Consider the following 16205-nt stretch of genomic DNA (forward strand, 5'->3'; position numbering starts at 1 on the left):
CACCCCTGGTGTTCCCGTAGCAACCGCGCCGTGACGTCACAGAGGGGCTGATGTTCCAAGTACACGTTGAGGGGGAAGGTTCACTTCTGGGTTAGGTGAAAGCGCCCAGGATGATGGCAAAGGGGCGGGGCTTGGGGACGCGCGTGGGGAGCGTCGTGCACAGGACTGAGCTGGGTCAGTATCTGGAGCAGAAGGATCCGTGGGCTGATTGGAGTGACAGTCACAGCAGGCACTGGAGTCAATGGAGAGTGACCCCAGCCCTGGGTAACCCTCACCAAGAGAGTCAGGAAATAAAGTTTCAATTTCTTGCTAACACTTCTCTGTGTTAGCTTCTTATGATCAGTAGCAAAATAAGGTTTTTTTGACTCTACAGCTACCTGGCGCAAGAAGGGAAGACATTTGATATAAGGACTCAATGCTGAGTCTCCTTCAGGACACCAAAATGACAATAGCCAGAGAAGGAAAATATCAATATTCCAAATATTGAAAAAGTCTCCAAAAGTTAAGGCTGGCAGTATAGCCAACACCTGGCATTCAAAAATCATAAGTTACCTGCCAACATTAAGTTTGACTTAAAAGCCATGAATCATAAAATAATATTTCCTTCCCCCCTTCATTTTTTGTCTTTTCATTTGACTTCTGCATTTAGGGTTTGTGTTTTCAAGCATTTTTCTGCAACCGTGAGTAAAGCTGTGATTTTGACACAGAGCTCATGATGTTCACAGTAATATGAATTGGAATAAAGTCTATGAGAAGTCTATCCTGCACTCACTCTGCAGTGGCAGTTGCTGTCCTGCAAGGCTGGTCTCAGCTCACCACTCTAGATGTTGTGACCTAGCGCAGGCCTATCCCTCCTCCGTAGATGGAGGCAAAAGTGACAGACACATCAAACCTGAGTGCGATCTTGTATGCCAGGTCGCAATGCCCAGAGAGCAGGGAACTAGACAGAGCACCGCAGTACATGCATCTCTGCTGTGGTGTGGGTGCAGGGTGGACTCCCATCTCCCCTTTTGTGACTTACAGTCTTTTCCTCACACCTCTGCTATGAAATTTACTAAAAATGTATGTGCCAAAATCATAGCCTTAAGTATGAATGCTAAAAGGTTACTTTTTTTTTAAATGAAAGCTGAGATTCTCGGGTGATAATGTGATCCCAGCAGCTGGAGCTTTAAGAAATATACCAACTCTTTGCAAGATTCATAGTAAAATGGCAAGAATTGGCAACATTATCTTGCGGATATAATAAAAGAACACATTTCATTATAACACAATAACTTTGACTCTGAAGCTTGATTTTTTAATATTAAATATATATTACTTTATATATATTTATATATATATACTTTATACTTAATAATGTATCCAATCAGCTGGCAGTGCAAGATTTATGATCTCCTTAACAATTTGTTTCTTTATTTTTAAGTGCTTGGTTTTCTAAATTGTGTGACAAGTAAATACATTTTGTTATTCCACAACCTTAATTTTCTTAAATAATATTTTTGTTTTGAGAATTTGCCAGGCCTTTTCTTTTATTTTTAAGTAACTAAAATGAAGCCCCTTGCTTGATCAAGGTGCCTCAGGCTTTAAGGCTGAGGCAGAGGTAGGAACACAGGTCCTCCCACTCCACCAGGTCCCAGCCCAGGGCCCCTTGTAAGTCAACTCTTGGGTAGGGGGCCTCCCAGCAGGGAGACTACATTCACTGCACTGAGCTACTTCCTATTGCTATCCCTTCATTGTGAGGCATGGCAGTGGTGACTTATCTCTAATAGTATCCCCTCAGGGCCGCTGGGTGGCATCCTGTTGTGGTCCCAGGTTCCTCTGGGCAGGGCAGCCATGTGTTTGGCAGGGTCAGAACTTGACACAATCTCTGTTCTTTGGACACACAGTTCTGTCTTAGGCTGGGTGCTCCTAAGCCTCTTCCTCTGGCCAGGGAGACGGTGCTTGTCACAGATGCTGGCTTCCTCCTTGCCCTAAGGGTGTTCAACCCCAGCTCTGCCCAAGGTCCCACCCCCCTCCACTCCACCCCTTCCCCAAGGCCCCACCACCTGCCTGCCCCCTCCCCCGAGCATGCCCTGTCCCCGCTACTCCCTCCTCACCAGTTAGCCCCAAAGTGAGCCAGGTTCCCCTCTTTTCTCTCCCCTCCTGGCCTGGCATTGGCTCCTGGTATAAGAGGACAGGGCTAGGTGGACCCAAAAGTTCTCTTTAACCCCTTCCATGCTGTGGGCTGTTTCTCTGATTCATCACACGGATATATCATGAAATTATTAGAGTAAGGATGGAGTGATGCTGGCCAAACTAATGATGACTCCTGCAGAGCCATGCTTCATTCAAAGCACAACTGGCAAGATATGCCTGTTCATTATGTAGCTAAGGCTGTGATCTTACAAGCATGTAAGCACATGGGGTGGGATTTACGAAGGGATATAGGTGTTGCAGTGCTGAGTGTCACACCACTTAGCAAACCACAGGAACAACACTGCAATCCACAAAGCTGTTAGACACCTAGGCTTCCTATACAATGAATAGGGAGAGATAGGCACCTCAGAACAGGATCTACAAAGCCAGCATGCTAAGTCCAGAGCTGCCTAAGCTAGTCAATGGGAGATGCTGACTACAAAGGTGTATGCTAAGTTCCACTTCTCTCTCAAAGATAGTGCCCAAGTCTGGTCTGCAGGGAGGCACTTGTCTCTTCTTGTGATCCTCAAAGAGGTATCCCCTTCCTGGAAAGTCAGAGAGCTTAGATGGCTAAGGCACTTCTTGAGGGAATACGTTAGGTACCTGCCTCCCACTTTAGAAAATAGACTGAGGCAGTGGAGGTGCCTATCTTATAACTTTTAGCCCAGTAGTTAGAGTAGTGATTGCCTGGGATGTGGGAGATTCAGGTTCAATTCCTCCATCTCTGCCAGATAGGGAGAAAGAATTTAGACAGGAGTCTCCTACCTTGAACCATGTTCAGATGCAGGGCTCCCTCAATCTCTCCTGGTGAAGCTGTTCCACATTGGATAAAATGAAAGAGTGATTGGAGCAAGGGGACTGGACACTGGCATCCCTGTCTCCCAAATGAGTCCCCTTAAAACTGGACCACAGAATCATTCCCACTCTTTCTCTCTCTCTGGCCCAATAACTGTTCCATTCTGGATAAATACTTAAATAGTCATTGGGCCAGAGACAGACAGCATGTGAGAATGGCTCTGTGATCCAGTGGTTAGGGAACCCAGGTGGGATACCCTGGGTCCAGTCTCCCTCTGCTCAGGGGCAGATCAATTATATAGATTTTATTAGGATCAGGGTCACAGTTTTTCCCTAGCTCAGTGTAAAAAGCTTTATAAAAACATGAAAATGTTAAAATCATATACATTTTTGAAGGGCTTTACCTCAGGAACACTTGGACCAAATGGCCACAAATTTACACCACTAATTCTGCCTTCAACCAGCATACCAATTTTCAGGAAAATCTGACTTTGCATGCGGTGTGACAGGTTCTGTCACAGAGACCCTCTGATGCGCTGAAACTACCTCTGAGCCCGTTTTCCTTGCCAGCTTGACTTCCAGAACCCTGTCTTGTTGAGCCAGACATGCTGTTCCGCTCTAACACAGACCCAGGGTCTGAACCATGTCCCCCAAAGCTGCAGGCTTTAACTGAAAACCACTCAGCAGGTACTCCTGTCTCCAGCACCCAGACACCCAGCTCCCAATGGGATCCAAACCCCAAATAAATCCATTTTACTCTGTATAAAGCTTATATAGGTAAACATAAATTGTTCACTCTCTATAACACTGATAGAGAGATATGCACAGCTGTTTGCTCCCACAGATATTAATCACTTACTTTGGGTTTAATAATAAAAAAAGGGATTTTATTAAGTATCAAAAGTAGTATTTAAGTGGTTTCAAGTAATAACAGACAGAACAAAGTAAGTCACCAAGTAAAATAAAGCAAAAACTCACAACTCTAAGCCAAATACGTTAAGAAACTGAATATACCCTCAGAGATGTTCCAATAAGCTTCTTTCACAGACTAGACTCCTTCTTAGTCTGGGCCCAATCCTTTCCCTAGTACAGTTCTTGTTAGTTCCCGCTCAGGTGGTAAGTAGGGAATTTCTTATGGCGGCCACCTCCTTTGTTCTGTTCTACACCCTTTTATAACTTTGGCACAAGGCAGGAATCCTTTGTCTCTCTCTGGGTTCCCACCCTTCCTTCTAAATGGAAAAGCACCAGGTTTAAGATGGATTCCAGTACCAGGTGACATGGTCACTGTAACACCTCATTCTCCATTCTTTCAGGGTTGGCCTGCACCTACCCAGGAAGGTTTGCAAGTAAACAGAGCCAGTTATAACCAATTTTCCTGGTTAATGGGAGCCATCAAGATTCCAAGCCACCATTAATGGCCCACACTTTGCATAGTTACAATAGGACTTCAGAGTAATACTTTATATTTCTAGCTTCAGATACAATAATGATACATTCATACAAATAGGATGAACACACTCAGTAGATTATAAATTTTGTAATGATACCTTACCAGAGACCTTTTGCATAAAGCATATTCCAGTTACATTATATTCACACTCATAAGCATATGTCCATAAACATATGGAGTGCAACATCACATATGGATTTTAGAGCACTTTAAAGGATCAGTTCTAAACAGAAAGTTCCACTCAATCTTGACAATGATGTGACTAAGGCTGTTCCATAACTGAGTCTGATATTGCTCTCACTGAAATCAATTGCAAAAAACTCCTATTAGCATCACTGGGAGCAGAACTGGACACCAACAAAAAGGTTGCTTTAACACAGAATGGTTACCACACCTCTACATAATCTCAGTATCTGACTGCATAACTATAGAACATATATAACTATTTTTCTCATTATCATCAGTAAACATGGTAAAGAACAGGTAGCTGGTGAACAGATATTGTTCCTGGGGTGATGCAGCCTTGCAAAGTTGTCATGAAATTGTAACAGGACCTAAGAAATAACATATACTCTATCCTACACTGATCTTCTCAACATCTGTGGTTTGAGTATACAGTATTGGATCTACCTTACCTAGATTAGAGACACTATCTTTCATATTTGTACATGTACTTTAGAGCTGTGATTCTTCTGGCACTCTGCAATAATCATCATCATCTTCTTGTGAATTGCCTGAGTCATGAATACACTCACAAACCATCAAACTCACATTTTCTAGTTATCAGGTGACAGCCATCACTATAAAAAATATTACCCTATTCTATAGTAATAGTTCCAAACTCTAATACTATATTGTTATAGTAAGGTATACTTGTTTTTATTTTCTTTACAGGGATGTCATTGGAGAACTAATGGGGGATAGGAGAGAGAGAAGAGAACTGGAAAAGGCCAAATATATAGTACCTATCTATAAAAGGGGAAATAAGGACTTCTTAGGGAATTATATAGACCAGTCAGCTTAACTTTAGTACCTGGAAAGATAATTAAACAATCAATCAATCAATCATTATAGTCAGGGAAGGGAGAACAGACAGCTCCTTGCTCCCCTCACTGAGTCACATCTGCCTAAAAAGTTTTGTCTTCTGAAGCCCTCTTAAGAGCTTAAAGGTTTCAGTCATCTGCTTCCCCCCTGTGCTCTCCTTCCTTGCTACCTTTGCTGCTTCCTTCCCATGGGGTTTATCAGCTTTGAGCAACTACCTGGATGCCTCCATTATTCAAATTTCTCTTAGCTGAACCCCAGATTGGAAACCGGAGAGATTTAGTCTATGGTAAATGGCTCAGCCTAGGGTGAACCATAAATGTTTGTGGTCTGTCCGGACCAAGGTACAAATGTTTTAGCTAATTTGAGGTAAATGGTAATTGAGTAATTTCAGTTAAAAGACAAAACAAAAAACCTCTAAGCATTTTGGAGAATTGCTGTGTGAAGTGACACTGAAGCTCAGTATTCAGATGTAGGGTTCTGATGTCTAGGCCAGCCAGCCTGTCCATCCCTCCCTCCAGTGACCCATCTGATGCTGCACAAGGCTGACAGGAGGAGATGGAACCAGCTCTGGCATATATTCCTAGCTCTAATTCATAAACTAACCACCAAGGAGCCTTTCAATTAGATCAGCACCCTTGGCACCAGAGGAATTGCAGGGGAGGGTGGGAATTCCCCACCTCTACCTGCCCAGCCCCAACCCCTGCGCTCATCACAAGCCTAGCACCTCCGCTATTTAATCCATGGCTATGAAACTACTGTCCCCTCCAGACGAACTACAATTACCGAGAAGCTTTGCACAACGGCCTACGACACTTGCTGAGTTTGGCGGGGGAGCCGCCCACTCGGCCCGGTATCCACCAATAAGCGGCGAGAAGGGCCATGCGGCAGGGGCTTGGGTTGCGTTGTGGCGCGTGCGGGAATGGCGCGGTTTTATTGAGGGGCGGGCAGGAGGAGGAGCAGCCGGTGGCGGCGGCGGTGGAGGGAAGGGCGGTCCCGTGGCTCGGCGGCATCTCTAGGGAGGATGCCGGTCCATTCCCGGGAGAAGAAGGAGAACAACCACGATGAGATGGAGGTGGATTACGGGGAGAACGAGGGAAGCTCCTCGGAGGAGGAGGACACCGAGAGCTCGTCCGTGTCTGAAGAGGGGGACAGCTCAGGTAACTGGGGAGCAGGTTCGCGGGCGGGGGCACCAGGGGCCGCTTGCAAATGCCGGGGAAGGGCGGCCGCCTGCGCAGTTACACTGCGCGGTGGGGGACCGTTAACGCCTTCCCCTGCTGTGGGGGCCGCAGTCCGCCCCAGCCCCCGCAAGGCAGCATCTGGCCCCGCCCCTCCGCCTCTGACCACACCCCTCCTTCAGCTCGCTCCCTTCCCCCGGCGCGGCAGGATCTGCACCTTGTGCGGCAGCTCCTGAATCCCCTTCTTCTTGGCCAGGGGTGACAGCCCACACTCTTCCCTGCTGGGCAACTTGTGACCCCCCCTTTGCGGGAGTACGGCCTGCTCCCTCTGCATGGCAGCTTGTGGACACAGACCCTCCTCCCTTGCCTGGCACCTTCTGAGCCTCCTCTTTCCAAGGGGATATGTCTCACCCCTCCTTGTTCATGGCAGCTTTTTGCTTTACCCCATGGGTCCACAGCCCGTGCCACCACTCTTCCTCTGCATGTCAGTTTCTTCTTGCTCTCTTTGCCTATTTGGTAGTTTCTCCTTTTGTGACCTGGGGGGCACATCCTTTCTCACCTTCCCCTACGTGGAAGATTTCATCTTGCTCTCTTCTTGCATGGCATCTTCTCCGTATCTCTCTTTCTTGACTTGAGTTACTATTTTTTTCCTCCCCGTACACAACATTGTAGCATCTTGTCCCTTTCCAGGAGTGTGGCATTCAGTTGCTAACTCTTAGAAGACAATATTATGCATCTCAAATAAGGCTTTTTAAATAAACTATGGGTGTTTAAAGAAACTGCAGAACATTTCTTATCAAAAGTTCCATAGAAAAGACTTTTCAAGGAATAAATATAATTTTTAAAATACCACATATCACTTTCAAGAAATTACCTGTTGGTTGTGTTGTTGGCCCAGGATATGAGATGCACAAGGTAGGTGAGGTAATATCTTTTATTGGACCAACTTCTGTTGGTGGACAGTACAGTCTTTCCAGTAACACAGAGCTCTTCTTCAGGTTAGGGGAAGGACATCAGAGTGTCTGAACTAAATGCAGGTTGGGACAGACTGTCAAGCAGGGATCTCAAAGTCAATTTACTTTAGTGCCAGTGCCACTCCTCAAATCCCCCCAGCGGGCCGATAACGTCATTGAATATGGTGTTCAGAAAAGAAAATGTTTATATTGTATTTTTTATTTTGAATGTCTTAGAAATAATAAAACTGTCATACAACTTCATACAATTCTTTGCTGGCCAGAGAGTTTTTAGTGTTTCCCAGACACCTGGCAAGGCTTCAGTTCTGTCATTTTGTTGATGTTTGGCATCAGTGACTAACTGTGCAGTTGAAACCTTCAGGATTGCAGCAAGGTGTGCATCAGATAGTTGTGCTTGGTATTTTGACTTGTTTATTGTCGTGGAAAAAAGTGACTCTGCCTTCATGGCTGACTCTGTCCGGCGACTAGTGATGGTATCTCTGTCCCTCTCCCCCAGCCAATTGGATTTGCAGCGGGTGGCATCTGCAGCAGACATTGCCAGCAGCGTGGCTGCATGCATCTCTCCTCCTGAAGGCTGCAGTGGGGAGGTTTTTGGGCTGCAGATGGCCCATGGGCTGGGACTTGGACACCCCTGTTGTTAAGCATAAGGGTTAATGAATAATATATACCTTCCACCAAGTTGATCTAATAAAAGAATTACCTTAGTGTCAATATTAATGTGGCTGTGATCTCAGCTGAAGCTACTACTCCACTACCTTGATATAACGCCACCCGATATAACACAAATTTGGATATATCGTGGTAAAGCAGTGCTCGGGGAGGGGGAAGGGGGCTGTGCACTCTGGTGGATCAAAGTAAGTTCAATATAACAGTTTAACCTATAACACGGTAAGATTTTTTTGGCTCCCAAGGACAGCGTTATAGTGAGGTAGAGGTGTATATTGCTTCAAACTGGCAAAGAGTGAGGTTGAGTTGGATAGCAAATTATTCTGCTTTAAATCAAGGGAAGAAACTTTGGATGTAATGAAGTTTTGATAAGTATTGAAAATAATTGGTGAGTTTACCTTTTAACATATTTAACTCCAGTTGGTTTATTTTATCAATAGGTGTTGTCTAGAAGTTTTAGATATAGTTAGACAATCAATACAATCTGCCCTTGAGCATCAAGACTCCTCCAATCCCACTCCCCTGAGTTTAGAAATGCCATATTAGTAGGGGCCTACCAAATTCATGGTCCATTTTGGTCAATTTCATGGGCATAAGATTTTAAAAATGATAAATTTCATGGTTTCAACTATTTAAATCTGAAATTGCACAGTGTAATTTTAGGGGTCCTGACCCAAAAAGGAGTTGTTGAGGGGGCATCACAAGGTTATTGTAGGGGAGGTTGCGGTACTGCTACCCTTACTTCTGCACTGCTCCTGGCAATAGTGCTGCCTCCACAGCTGTGCTGCTGGCGAGCAGCAGCAGCTGCTGGCAGGGAGCCCAACTCTGAAGACAGAGTTGCCACCAGCAGCAGTGCAGAAGTAAGGATGGCAATGGTATGGTATTGCCACCCTTACTTTTGCACTGCTACCTGGTGAGCTGGGCCCTTACTTAGCTGCCACTCTCAGCCTGCCCACCTCTGAAGACAGCACACAGAAGTAAAGGTGGCAAGGTATGGTATTGCCACCCTTTCTTCTGTGCTGTTGCTGGTGCGGCATTACATTCAGAGTTGGGCATCCGGCTAACAGCTGGCACTCTCTGGTGGCCCAGCTCTGAAAGCAGCGCAACAGTAAGGGTAGCAATACTGTGATCCCCTTAAAATAACCTTGTGACCTCCCCCTACAACTCCTTTTTGAGTCAGACACTCCAATTTATGAAACGCTGGTCTCCACCCATGAAATCAGTATTGTATAGGTTAAAAGCACACAAGATCAGATTTCATGGGGGGTGGGAACGACCAGATATCCTGGTCTGTGATGTATTTTTTCATGGCTGTGAATTTGGTAGAGCCCTACATATTAGTGATGAATGTCAAAGCCACAATTTATGCTCATCATCTCAGGTGAGAACGCAGACATTTTGTAGGACACCTTGGTATATCTGTATTGGCCACAGCTTACAGGAGCGTTAATTCAGAAATTTACTTTAAATACTGTTTTTATTATCTTTACGTTTTTAAGACAAGCTGCCCTAATTATCACAAGTCCCACCCTTCAGGCTTTAGAGGAAGAAGAAATTGTAATACATTTTAGAAACACACCAAAACTATCTAAACCAATTCTCCCATATATCAAGTTGTGATTTTTAATACCTTGAGGTAACTCAGGTCTAGAAATGAGTGATCTTTTGGGAAGTGATATCTCTGTCTCTAAATCCTCACCTGAAGGGCAGTGAGATATCTGACCTTAAACCCGTTACTTTTCCAGGACTATTACCCATCATGCTTCTCAAGTTTGGGTAACCTTAGGGAAGAAATCCCAAATTTTGGGAGACAGGGAATATAGTAAACTACTGGCAGTATTTTTAAAGATACTTTAAAGCTATTTGGAGGTTAGAAATGTTACAGATAATGCTAGTGGAGATGGATTAGTGGGCAGAGTGCAGGTGAGGCAGTCAGAGGTGCATGATAAAGCCAGTTGATCATGAGGGTGTGCCATTCCATATGTGTTATGTATACATGAAACACTACCTTCTGCTAGGTGGAAGGTCATTCTGGCTTGTCTATGTATGTAAACAGATGTAGAAATAGAGAGTCTATGGTGGTGCTAGCTGCAGCTGGAAGAGGGCATTATTCTCCCACACTTCGAGGTGGTGCATTCCACATTGTAGCAGATAAGAGTACACATTCACTATCCAGTATGTTATGCAGGGGGGAAAGGGTCCAGAGGACCACTGATTCTCAGAGGATTGGGGTTGAAGTTGCTTATCTTGATTTAAAATCCCATGATATCTGTTTATGAAGTGAACAAATACTAATTATTTTGAAACAAAGCATTAGTTACAAAAATTACTTACTGGAACATGTCTGAAACCTGAAACATAGCTGAGACCCACCTGAACTGTGGAACAAGGTGGAAGAAACTTTAGGACTCTGTTTGCCTTCCTGCCTTGTGTGAGGCAGACATCCTGAGGAGTAAATTGTTGGGGTAATTATATAAGGGAGCTAAAGGTAAGACTAGGAGGGTTTTTTCCTCCTCATATTTATGCTGTCTGCAATGCAAGCCAATCATAGGCTATTCCTGTTGAAAATGTTCACATTGAGCAGTGGGTTATGGCTTGATAGGATATTTTAAAAAACAACTAAATTACTTGGAGCCAGTAAGTTGTGCATATTTTCAGTCCATGTAACTTTCTGATCTTATTACTATTACCCTTGTCTTCATTGCCTCTTCCCCTTACTTGTTTATGTGTTGCATCTAGTCTTTAGTCAATAATGAATAGTTTCTCATCCTATGGTTGCTGCTTGCCTGTTAACAGTAAAATAATATTTTAATCAACAGAAGTCCTCTTCTATGCTAAATATAACTTAATTTCAAATTGCAATTTTGTATCTAAAAATTTCAGGGCCCTTTCTGATCTAATTTTACGTGTGTGTGTGTGTGTGTGTGTGTGTGTGTGTGTGTGTGTGTGTGTGTGTGTGTGTGTGTGTGTGTGTGTGTGTGTGTGTGTGAGAACACTCCCTACCTACCTTTCATAAGCTGCTGGGGTGAATGGAAACCCTCAGAAATGCCTGACATCCTTCCTTTCAGAAGGAGCCCAAAAGTTCACTGTGGTCTGCTCTTGGTCATCACCAAAGCTCTCCTCACTTGTGGCGTACCAATGTTCAATCATTCCACCATGCTGTTCCACTGTATGAGCCAGTGAGAGAGCTAGTGAGACAGCATAGTTTGAGGTGCCAACAGCATGTGGACAACCCAGTTGTCTACATCAACTGTAAACTGTACCATTGTGGTGCTGGCAGACCAGATGCCTGCTCATGCCTCGGCCTCCCTGAACACTGACAAATGTATATCTAGAAGCCATTCTGGCTCACCTATATGTTAGTATTTTTAAAATAGATCTTATGTTTATAAGAATGTGTTTAGACTTGATGAGATGCTTGTAGGATGCTGTATGTATTGATCTCCCTTACAGCATCTGTATCTTTTGGTATAAAGTTATATTGAATGTTTGCATTATAAACCTCTAACTGTGTAACTCACCAAACAGGAAAGAAGCATTAATTAATGTAAAATGCTTGTCCTGTACACACAAAGCTCCATTACAGCCAAATGAATCATTGTGAAACATCAAAGGACAAAGACTTTGTTGACTGATTGCCTTCTACCTCCTCTCCCCACACCCATGAAGGGGAGATGGGTGCAAATGCTTGTCCCATGAGTTTGAACTCTAGGGGAAGGGAATAAAAATTCATGATCAGAAGGAACTGTATCACTGTGCAGCTTGGCATTTGGAGAGGGCAATATTTCTAAGAATAAGCATGGGGAGATCCCCATGCTGCTTAGCTTGGATTAGCTATAAAGGATGTAAAAAGCTTGCATGGTGCATCAGCTTCTATTACCTTTTGGAACCTAAGACTGTATGTTTACCTGCATTAACCTTGTAAATAACTTATTTCTTTTTCTTGGTTAATAAATCTTTAGTTTGTTATAGTATTGGCTACATGCATCTTTGGTGTGAGGTCTAAGGTGCAGTGACTGGTCCTTTGGAACTGGGAGTAACCTGGTTTGTAACAGTCTGCCCTGAGGTTGGTATTCACAGTCATGACCACCTGGCTAAGAATCTTCTCAGTCTTCCCTGTTGCATTTACATTAAAGTTAATTTGGTAGCAGCCTTATGAGGGAGTAGAGCTAATTTGCATCAAACAATATTGAGTACCTTCTTTGGTAACAGAAGAACACACAATTCCATATATGACTGTCTATGAGATTGCACCCCATCCGACTGGACACAGATTCTGCTGTATTGATGAAGGATTCGTTACCTCAAGGCTTGCTTATTGAAACTCATATGGAGGAATTAGGATTCATTGTTTAGCAGCTGGAGCTCTTTCAGGCAATGAAACAGCCACCCTGCTTAGCAACACAGTTTGATGAAGCTTTCTGGCACAAGATGGCTTTCCATTAGTCCCTATGTGACATGGGCTCTTGATCAGTTCGGACTGAAGCTAAACTTTCAGATAGTCAAAAACAAAGGAAGAAACTACGATGCTGAACTTCTTTATCATCTGTACAGTGATGAAGTGAATAAAATGTGCCTGACTTTTCTATGTCGAAGCCTGGAGGATAGACCAGATGTTTCAGTTGGAAAGAACTAATGCAGGAAAGCTGCTGCAGGAATTAATGACATTCTACCAGAGCCTCGTGGTAAGGGTTGTGAAACAGTGAGTTTTTTGAGAACTGGCCTGCTGTGTTAAACTAAGACATCACCTTTGAGTCATAGACTTTAAGGTCAGAAGGGACCATTATGATCATCTAGTCTGACCTCCTGTACAATGCAGGCCACAGAATCTCACCCACCCACTCCTGTATCAAACCTGTGTCTGAGCCACTGAAGTCCTCAAATCATGGTTTAAAGACTTCAAGGTGCAGAGAATCTTCCAGCAAGTGACCTGTGCCCCATGCTGCAGAGGAAGGTGGAAAAACCCCCAGGGCTTCTGCCAATCTGCCCTGGAGGAAAATTCCTTCTTGACCCCAAATATGGCGATCAGCTAAACCCTGAGCGTGTGGGCAAGACTCATCAGCCAGACACCCAGGAAAGAATTTTCTATAGTAACTCAGATCCCACCCCATCTAACATCGCATCACAAGCCATTGGGCATATTTACCGCTAGTAGTTTTGTGCAGTCTATTTTGGAGTCGCTTTTCAGCTGGAACTTTCAAAATACACACTAAGTGTTTCTGTTGTCAAAGACATCAAAAGTAGGTGTCGAGATTTCTTGTTGGAATCTGTGAAACAAAGATTGCCATCAAATGTTCAGTGATTAAATCCTTTTCAGTACTAAGTTTTTCTATTGTGCTCAACCCTGCATGACCTAGATGAAATATCAACCATTGTTTTGTAGAGACCTTGGACAGTTGAAACAGCAGTAGAGAGTTTTGCCTATGATTCACTGGCATACTCAAGACAGCTAAGTAGAATAGATTTGGGTTGAAGTTCTTGAATGCACTGCTGCTGGGGACAAAGACTTAGTGGACTTAGCTTATTTGCTCTTTTGTTGCTGTCGCTACCTTCTAGCAACACTGCGCTTGAAAGATTTTCTCAGATGAACTTGATAAAAACAAAACTGTGCAACAAGATGCAAGAGGAACTTTTAGAAAACATTCTTTGTGTTGGAGCATATATGCAGTGACATGAGCATATATACAGTGACACAAAATCTGTTGTGAACAGTTTGCACCAATGAAATTATTTCACTGGTGATGTGTGACCACCAACAGAAGCATTCTACTTCTGACGAAGACTGCTATTCTTAATGCTGTCATTAGCCATACTTTGTTTGAAACACCTGCTAACCCTCTCTTGGGATACAGGTACCAGAATGGTGGTTTTGATTTTTGAATTTGATTGCCATCTCATAGCTTTGTTGCTAATGTGGATGAACTTCTGCTGGGGCATGTAGCTTTTTTATCAAATCTGTACTAGGTATCTAAAGCTTTTGTTTGGTCTATACATCAAACAACAATGTATTTAATAAAAATCTTCAGTATACAGATTGGGCTATTTTTAAAGTGACTTTGGGTTATTAATGCAGTAAAAATCTGATGATTCTTCACCCTTGTATATAGTTCATTGTATTAGTGTGGTTATGACACATCAACGTCATTTTACCTCTATTTTTGCAGGAAAACTCTATCTGCTGTAAACCTAACCTGCCAGTTTTCAGGCTGAGGTGACTAGATTTTTGTGAGCAAACTCAGATTTATAAGGGAAACTGAGCTGCAATAACACAGTTACATGTGTTGCTCCATAATAAGGTATGCCTATTGAATGTAAACATTTTTAATCACCAAATTTACAGGGTCAGGAGCATCTTGCAAGGGACAATGTAAAATTCGAAGCAATTTTTCACCAGCTTTTGCAGAGTAGTCCAGATTTTGCTGGATTTCTTTCAATTTGAGAGGGTGTATGTTGTTTCCCCCCACCACACACACAGTTGTGATAGTCACTGTTTACTCAGTACTGAAGTATTGCCTCTTTACATTAGTATACGATGTATATGAGGGTAACTTCTTTGGCTTAGAAAATCAGTTTAGAGTTTATACAGCTACCTCAAACAGGAAAGTAAGAGATTCAGTCTTGCATCTGGTTTGTCTTACTCAGCTAATCTGTATTGCTGTGTGCACAATATTTTTCTTTTTTTTAAGCCCTGCTGTGTAAAGTAATAAACTTTTGAACAGGCCTGACTTTTTCAGAGATGTCTAGCATCCACAACTTCCATTAACTTCAGCTGGACTTTTTGGTTCCCAGTACCTTTTTGAGAATCAAGACGTCTGATGCTGTGCTACATTTTATAACCCTGGAGGGACCAACTTTTTGCTAGGCACTGTATGAACACACAGCATTATGGGATCCTGGTCCTTGACTGAGGCTCCTAGGGGCTGATGGAATGCAAATAATAAATTGTTCCTTTCCTCCTTTTCGTCATATCGCCAGGCACAAAGAAGCTATCACCAAGGTTTGCCCCCCATCCCCAAAGCTTAAACGCCCCTCCCAATTACAGTGTAGCTGCAGAAGATTCCATCCAGCCGAGAAGCCTAGGAGTGGAAGAAACCAGAAAGTACTGTATTTATCACCACATGACAACTGTTGATATGCAGGCATTGAAGCTCTGCCTTCCATGTCATCACCCATGCAGATTGCGTCTGAAGACTTGAATGGTACTTGTGTAAATCAGTCTGATACAGACATTTTGTTAAAATTCCCCATGGCAAACTTATGCTGCCTTAAGGAAGAGGCAAAAGAGCTTAGTATGGTTGCACCTAGTGGAGCTCCTTGGGACCATAACTGGTGTTGTAAATCCAGACTCATTCTCCATCTGGATATCTGTGAGGAATTGTCACTGTACTTCACAGAGACGAGAACTCATATCTGAAGTGGCGTCATGGGGACATCAAGAGCAATGGGGTCTAAGACAACCCTTCCTCACAAACAATGCAGCCTGTCTGTCCAAGTAGTAGTCATGGAAATACTAACAGCAACTGGAACTGTCACATGTCTCTCTGACCCTTCCTAGCTAATAAAATTGCTGAGAACACTTGGAACCATTCCTAAAAGATGGTAGCATGCCTTTCAAATAGGGAATTCTCCTTTCCAACCAAGAAAGAGACCATAGCCTGATTGGTGCTAAAGATGGTGCTGCCACCACTGCTACTACTGCTACTACTAAATCCTAGTGACCTTGCCTGTTACCATCGGATATGCTTTTCTTCAGGAGGTTGTATCTCTATCATGAACAGAAGTTGGACCAAAAAAAGGTGGTGTTATCAAACCCGCCTTGTCTCTGTTTTCCAGGCAAGCCAGTCAAGAAGCTAGTCAAAAAAGCTCAAGAATCAATCAGCTCTGCTGGTACCCTGGTTATTTTAGAGTTTAGGAACAAGGATTTGT

The 16205-nt window shown here is 43.4% G+C and overlaps 1 protein-coding gene across 2 annotated transcripts in view; it reads left to right on the plus strand.

The window, feature by feature from the left end:
* The first annotated feature begins 6349 nt into the window (after positions 1-6349).
* The window catches only part of BRMS1L (BRMS1 like transcriptional repressor), a 45718-nt gene continuing 35862 nt past the window's right edge, over positions 6350-16205 (plus strand). For both annotated transcript variants that reach the window (XM_050953954.1, XM_050953955.1), the window contains exon 1: positions 6350-6621. In XM_050953954.1, the coding sequence (XP_050809911.1) occupies positions 6486-6621 (136 nt within the window). In that variant the 5' untranslated portion in view covers positions 6350-6485. The remainder of the gene's footprint in view (positions 6622-16205) is intronic.

The sequence above is a fragment of the Gopherus flavomarginatus genome, chromosome 5, assembly GCF_025201925.1.
Source record: "Gopherus flavomarginatus isolate rGopFla2 chromosome 5, rGopFla2.mat.asm, whole genome shotgun sequence".
Taxonomy (NCBI): Eukaryota; Metazoa; Chordata; order Testudines; family Testudinidae; genus Gopherus; species Gopherus flavomarginatus.